The sequence below is a fragment of the Setaria italica genome, chromosome IX, assembly GCF_000263155.2.
Source record: "Setaria italica strain Yugu1 chromosome IX, Setaria_italica_v2.0, whole genome shotgun sequence".
Taxonomy (NCBI): domain Eukaryota; kingdom Viridiplantae; phylum Streptophyta; class Magnoliopsida; order Poales; family Poaceae; genus Setaria; species Setaria italica.
The window spans coordinates 13,564,997-13,571,930 of NC_028458.1; the positions used below are offsets into that span (position 1 = coordinate 13,564,997).

The 6,934-nt window shown below is 43.7% G+C and overlaps 1 protein-coding gene across 5 annotated transcripts; it reads left to right on the plus strand.

Moving 5' to 3' along the window:
- The first annotated feature begins 1,284 nt into the window (after positions 1-1,284).
- Positions 1,285-6,635, plus strand: LOC101761468. 5 transcript variants are annotated; one of them, XR_002676002.1, is made up of 4 exons: positions 1,285-2,357; positions 3,106-3,654; positions 3,805-4,006; positions 6,198-6,635. XR_002676002.1 is itself a non-coding variant. In XM_004982550.4 (3 exons), exons 1-3 carry the CDS (start codon positions 1,353-1,355, stop codon positions 3,847-3,849), a joined length of 1,665 nt encoding a protein of 554 aa, XP_004982607.1. In that variant the 5' UTR covers positions 1,291-1,352; the 3' UTR covers positions 3,850-4,310. The 5 variants fall into 5 exon arrangements, 1 of the variants encoding a protein (XP_004982607.1); XR_002675999.1 differs by having other exon boundaries at positions 1,291-2,357; positions 3,739-4,006; XR_002676000.1 differs by having other exon boundaries at positions 1,291-2,357; positions 3,739-4,006; positions 6,201-6,613.
- Positions 6,636-6,934: the final 299 nt, after the last annotated feature.

The following is a 6,934-nucleotide window of genomic DNA, read 5'->3' on the forward strand; positions in this document are numbered from 1 at the left end:
TATGTTGCAATTATTTTGTTTCCATATGGACTGCTAGTTGACATTGTGACATCTAATCTTTAGCAGCATAATATTAGAAAAGAAAATGGTTGTACAATGGAGCAGTGATCTCAAGTTGAGCAATTTTGCTAATCCAAAACCATGCTTGTTGTCAAGCTTGTTGAGGGGTCAAAAAGAGAAGGGGAATTTGCCAAGTACAGTTGAGCTAAAACTATCGAGGATGCCTCGCCTATCGATCTTAATACCCGAAGAGAAATATTTCATTTTCAAGGTTCTAAATTAAATTTATATTTGCTAGGAAAGTTCAAATTTAAAGTATATTTTGAAACTGTTAGGCGAAGCAGCTCAAAACTCTGAGCCACGAGTTCAATCAAGAGGCAGCCCTTTTTTGTTCCTTTTTTCTTCTTCTCTCTTCAAGAGAGGATGAAAACAAATACCAACTGACTTTATTCGTTTAAAGCAATGCCACAGCTTATGTCTGCGTATATGGTATACTAGTTTTCATAAAGTTTTATCAAGATACGGATGCCAGGGACCCCAGACAAAAGATAAGAAATCCACACAAAATAGACAGGGGAGAGAGGAGAAATGGATGGATGGTGGTCAGTCTCATAACGAATAACGGACGGGGACAACGATGGAGCACCAGAATTTCCGCAATCCTTTCGTGCAAAACATGTATGCAGCTTCCAAACTCCAAACCTTTTTCCTTCACATGAACACACTCGCTCAGCAGCCTTCAGAGTCTATGCTAGCAAACAATCAGGTTTAGCACACTACGTGACAGTAATTACTTTACTGTCAAACCGCAGACTGACCCCCAGCTGCAGCAGCATGGAGTTGCTTGAGATGCAATTTCCAGCTCACTGATCCCAACCACTTCCTGCTAATTCAAGCCAACCTCTGAACCACAGCTGTGATCTCTCCAAGCTGTTGTATGGCATCACAGTGCCCAAACTTTGGCACAAGCATTTCAACAATGATTGATGAGAGGAGAGAACATATTCCACAGGTCCCCTAAAAGAATTCCTGCGATCACAATCTCTAGACACATGGCATCGCCTTGCTTAACTCGCTTGTAGCCCACTACACCAAGATATTCTTTCCTGAAGCTTGGGGCACCATTCACCTATACCACAAGTCAGAAACCAAGATGGTTCTCTCTTAAAAAAAAATTATGCACGTCATCAGCAGTACTTGATACTGTGATCTGGGGTTCAAATTCAAACCATCTGAATATTTAAAGACACGGCCAAGAGGCAAGGGCTGAGATTTCAAGATTAATTGTAGAAAAAGGGGAATAATTGGGTTGGGGGAGAGGAAAAGGCAAATGGAATTTGAAATGGAATGGAATGGTGTGGTATTACAACTGCAAGGAGACGCAGCCACCCGTCTCGCACCGTCCATCCCTAAAACATCGCCACGTCCCGCCTGCGGCAACCCCCAATGTCCGTGGCCACCGGCGGCGGCGGCGTGCACTCCCGAGCCCAATGCCCAAGCCCCACCACGCAGCCGCCTCCCCGCCGCAGCAGCCGCCGCTCCTCCCGCTCGCGCTCCTACCGCCGCGGCACTGCCCGCTCGCCTCCGCCGTGCTGGCGCTGCTCTCAGTTCTGCTCGCCACCGCGCTCTGGCTCCTCCTCGTGCTCTCCCCGTCCCAGGGGGCCCCGCCCGCCGCCTCTGAGCGCTCGGCGCTGTTGGATGCGGGCGCGGCGGTCGCGGGCCCCGGCGCGGCCTCGCCCCTCTCGCTCGGCCACCTCGTCTTCGGCATCGCCGGGTCGGCGCATCTCTGGCCGCGCCGCCGCGAGTACGTCCGCCTGTGGTGGGACCCCACCGCGATGCGCGGCCACGTCTGGCTCGACGCGGGCGCGCCCGCCGCTCCGGGTCCCAGCTCCGCCTGGGAGGGATCCCTCCCGCCGATCCGGGTGTCCGAGGACACCTCCAGGTTCAGGTACACCAACCCCACGGGCCACCCGTCGGGACTCCGGATCGCCCGCATCGCCGCTGAGGCCGTGCGGCTCGTCGGCGGAGGGGCGGGCGTGCGGTGGGTCGTGCTTGTCGACGACGACACCGTGCTGTGCGCGGACAACCTGGTGGCCGTGCTCAGTAAGTACGACTGGAGGGAGATGGTGTACGTCGGGGCGCCGTCCGAGAGCCACTCCGCGAACACCTACTTCAGCCACAGCATGGCGTTTGGAGGCGGTGGAGTCGCGCTTAGCTTCCCCCTCGCCGTCGCACTCGCGCGGACGCTCGATGTGTGCATCGAGAGGTACCCCAAGCTGTATGGAAGTGACGACCGCCTTCATGCCTGCATTACGGAGCTCGGCGTGCCCCTAACTCGCGAGTATGGATTTCACCAGGTATCTAGCTTATCCTTCAACATTTTGTGGGAATTGCTGGTGCAGACACCTCTGATCCAGTTAGTATTCATCAAGCAATTGAAGTGCTCAGACTGTTCTTCTATATGGGACTTGCTCCTAAACGAGTTCTTAGCTGCATCATGAAAGTAACTCGAGGATTACACTGTCTTTCCCCCATTCAGTCAATTCACGAGTTGTTACACACTCTGAATGTACACCCCAAAAAAGTACGGAATCTTCATGGATCAATCCCCAATGTAGAGCTTGGCCTAGATCCTGGATGCTCTATTGATGCATTGTTTGGATCTTTACCACATCAGTCATGCTTGCTTCCTTAGGGCAGAAACGAAGGCCATGCTTTCCACCGTTGTGCCACCTGGCTGGTCAGTTTTATCATTGATTTTAATGCCTCAACAAAAGTAGGGTATTGCCAGAGTGGTTACGACAGTGAAAGGAAGTTTGGTAGGACTCGAAGGTTACTTTTGTTAGGTCTCTTTTCTGGGCCCTACACTTTTGCCAGGATCTGCTTGGCTGTTCTACAGTACTGTCTCTCAATGCCCCTCTGTCAAATAGGCAGTGGATGTGTTTGAACTTTAAAAATGACAATAGCTTGGTATTAAAAGTTTGTTTTGTTTTCTGCAATCATCGTGCAAAATTATATTGGTTTTCAGCTTCTTTGATCGGGCATATATGCTGATGAATCCATCCATCCTTCTAATGTCATTTTTTACTGCATGTCATATGTCAGTGGGATATCAGAGGCAATGCTCATGGTTTGTTGGCATCTCATCCAATTGCTCCTTTCATCAGTATCCACCACGTGGAGCTTGTAGACCCCATATACCCTGGATTGAACTCTCTTGAGAGTTTGGATCTGTTTACAAAGGCTATGAAAATGGAACCCATGAGCTTCCTGCAGCGTTCAATTTGTTACGATCAAAGCCAAAAGCTTACATTTGCTGTCTCGTTGGGCTATGTTGTTGAAGTATACCCCAATGTTCTTCTTCCTCGCGATTTGGAGCGATCACAAAGGACTTACATTGCTTATAATAGGATGAGTCAGAGAAATGAATTTGATTTTGACACTAGGGATGTTCAGAAGTCTATGTGCAAGAAGCCGATCTTATTTTTCTTGAAGGATGTCTGGAAAGATGGAAACATAACTAGGGGATCTTACGTACGATCAAGTGGCAGGGATGACCTCAAAAGAAAGGTGTTTTGCTTCCGGTCACCCCCTTTACCTGACATAGATGAGATCCAAGTTTCATCGTCTCCATTAAGCAAGCGTTGGCATCTGGTATGTACTGTCACTCCTTATCAGTACCTCGTTTCCTCTCTAAAAATTATTTACAATTGCTAAGCTATCATTCTGCTGATACAGGCACCAAGAAGGTTGTGCAGTGCACTTAAAGGGTCCATTAACGGTACTCTGTTTATGTTTGTTCAGCAATGTGGACGTGGGACTTTTGGTTCAGCTTCTGATTCCCTATGACTGATGGAAAACGGAGATGTATATTTTCTGTCCAGATGATACCTGGAAGGTGTAGTTACCACCCTACATTCTTTGAATCAAGTGTTATGGGGGCTCTTTTTCTGCCTCAAGCGCTTGGCAGTAGTCAACTGCTTGTTATACTTGGTAGTTACTGAAGGTAGTTTCTGTATCCTCTCTTAGTAGATTACATTTAAAATATCATGTTAGTGTTAAGCATGAGAAGTAACTGCGTCCTATAGAGCACTTTAGTACAAAATATTAAGATGGCTTCTCAGGCTAATACAATTTGTTGTTCTAGTATTATTGACCTATCTTGTGCTTGATGGAATCATTTTATTGTTTCTTGCCACCTTGTTACCAACGGTGCATCTATTGCCAAGAACAGATAAATTGAGCCATCATTCATAGGCCAATATTTTAACAGCTTCAAGTTCAACATGAACTCCAACCTACCTTTTCCACTTTTACTGAATGGGATATGGAGATGACATTTACAAAAGTTAATAACTGGATTTCCTTTCTAGTACTTGGGAAAAGCCTTGTGCGCTGAATCCTTATTAATGGAGTTCCAAACTAATTTCATGTGCACACTGTTAATTTGCTGACCATGGTCATTCCTAATGCTCTTTTTGCATGCCTCGTTTTCACAATCATACACACTTTTCAGTTAATTTCTTTTCTGTTCCCTTATTCAACATGGATACAAAGGGAATGGCTCCCTATCATAGTATTTATGCCAATAGGCACCTATATTAAATTGACATAACAACTAGAAAATTTTACCATTTGATCATTTTCTGAATTCTGAAAGATGGTGCTGTTATCTTTACTGCTTATGCAGAAAGACATCATGTTTGCACAATTGTTATGTAGCTATCATTGCCCTTGAATTTTGCTTTTGGTATGAGCAGATAGACTATTTCTCTGCCAATTTTCCAAAACTTTACTTTGCCAGTGGTGCTTTTCTTCTCATTTTATTTATGGGAATCAAAGTTCTTTGGGGGTTTAGGCAAATTAATTCATCCTTTTACTTAGAAGGATAAAACTCTTAACTTTGTTCTAAACCTGGAGTTTTGTTCAAATCTCGATCTTTCCTTTCCTCGAAAGAGGACCTTAGAGCGATATATAGATGTGCATGTTTGCTGAAAAGGTGAAAAGTGACAGAGAAGAACAGTATTACTGATTGGAGACATCAGAGCACCGCTGTCTATAGAACAACGGTCTGGCTTTTATAATTCCTCTGGTGTAGTCTCAAACTAGGCTACTGTTGAGTCCAGACTATATACTGCCGGAGAAGTCTGAGTCACTGTGATAAGGGGTGCTTGGTTGCTTTGCATAGGTCTAGTCTAATACATGCACGAGCTTACCAAAAGTTGATCTCTGATCTAGTTACCAGTCATATTGCTGATCAACTAGTATATCCCAGTTTCCGGGGCAAATTTGGAGGAAAATGTTTGGAGTAATTCAATATTTAGTTGTAAAGATTCTTGTTAGTGGAAAACGTGATTTAATCAGAAAGTACAGAACACTGAAGTTCACCATCTTCTCTAGGATATGTTCCCAATATCGAATTGCAAGCACGAGGTTCCTTTTCTTAAGCTCAATAACTATAAAAGCTATAAGTCTATAGAAGCAGCTAGAGATGAAAACATAAAGCCCACTGCGCAGCTGGTTGCCTGATTGGGATATTGCAAGTCAATTATCTGTTCTCAGGTATATTCATTCAAATAATATGCTTGCTGGGATGTATGTTTACTGTTCATAATCATACCAGTATATGGAATCTGATTCCTAGAAATTAATAGTAATTTCAGATATCTTATATGCACTCTTACATCAAAATTTGTTTTCCTCTTGTATTTTGGGTTTGCACGAGACTTCCATCCTGCACAGCTTATAACTTAAAAAACAAATAAAGTTCTTTTCAAGTAAATTCACATCACAGGTGGGAAAAAAAATCAAGGATATGTAAAAGGAAAATCAAGATGCTGCATTAGCATTTACCTAATCGAAATGAATTATTTTGGAAACTTGTTTCCCACATGTAACAAAATATTTCAACATTTGTGTTTGCCCATTATAAAAAAAACATTTGTGTTTGCATGTGTTGTTGTTGACTGTATCCTATCTTTCACTTAAATACCTTTTGTTTTTTCAGGTTGACATATAGTGTTTGCTATAATCAGTGCTTCATGTTGTGCTGGCATACATTCCAATATTCCATTCTGTTTGGAAAGTTTTGTGTTGCCTTGGTTGATTTTAGTGGAAATATTAATCTATCTTAGTGCGATATAGAAGTATACAAGTTGCCAGATTGACTTGAATTTTCTGAAATTACCTTTTTGTAGCAGTTGTTGACAGAAGAATTTGCTGAAAAGACATACTGGAGATTTTTTTTGCTTTGGAACCTCTATGCGGCTGGTGTATGATACTTGCGGTCTGAGACCTAGTGAACAGAGATCTTTGACTAAACCTTTAGTCTGAGAGAAATAACTGGCTGGTTTCATTCTCTGAGACCAGTTTATTCACCTTCATGGATTCTCCTTGAAAATGCATGAAATCAGGTAAGAGTAGTGGATATGTTAGTTTCGGGTTGTAGGGCTGTGAGACTGTAACCCTTTCATAGTTCATACCCTAGTTAGATTTTGGAGCATTGTAAAGCACAACAGCCTCGAGGGAGAATCCATTCAATCTATTCTTTCCTGTTACATTTCAAAAATCTTCATCGTCATGCCATCTCCTGTGAAAGGGAGCTTTTCTTAAAGAGTCCGGTGGGTTCCAGTCTGGATCTGGTTTGATATATGAGTACATTGACTTTAGAAATTTCGTCTTATTTAGGTCCTAACTTAAAAGTCATTGGTCCCTTTCAAACATGGGGAAAGTTTGCAGACCTCTGAGGCAACTGAACCATTTCTTCACTTTCTTGACAGAACAGGGCCTTGAAGTCCACCATTTCCTTTCAGTTCTGTGTCTGACATCGTCTAGTGTCGAAGTCACCTTATTGTGGTATGTCTAGTGCTGAGCGCTTAAAATGAAAAATGGACCTTTTCCGATTGCCTGATCTCGTTACTAGTTAACTTGCGAT

Excerpts from the sequence above, each read along its gene's own strand:
- LOC101761468 (XM_004982550.4), top strand. The coding sequence starts at position 1,353 with ATGGTGTGGTATTACAACTGCAAGGAGACGCAGCCACCCGTCTCGCAC. Across the intron at positions 2,358-3,105 it reads GCGAGTATGGATTTCACCAG|TGGGATATCAGAGGCAATGC; the intron begins GTATCTAGCTTA and ends GTCATATGTCAG. Across the intron at positions 3,655-3,738 it reads TAAGCAAGCGTTGGCATCTG|GCACCAAGAAGGTTGTGCAG; the intron begins GTATGTACTGTC and ends CTGCTGATACAG.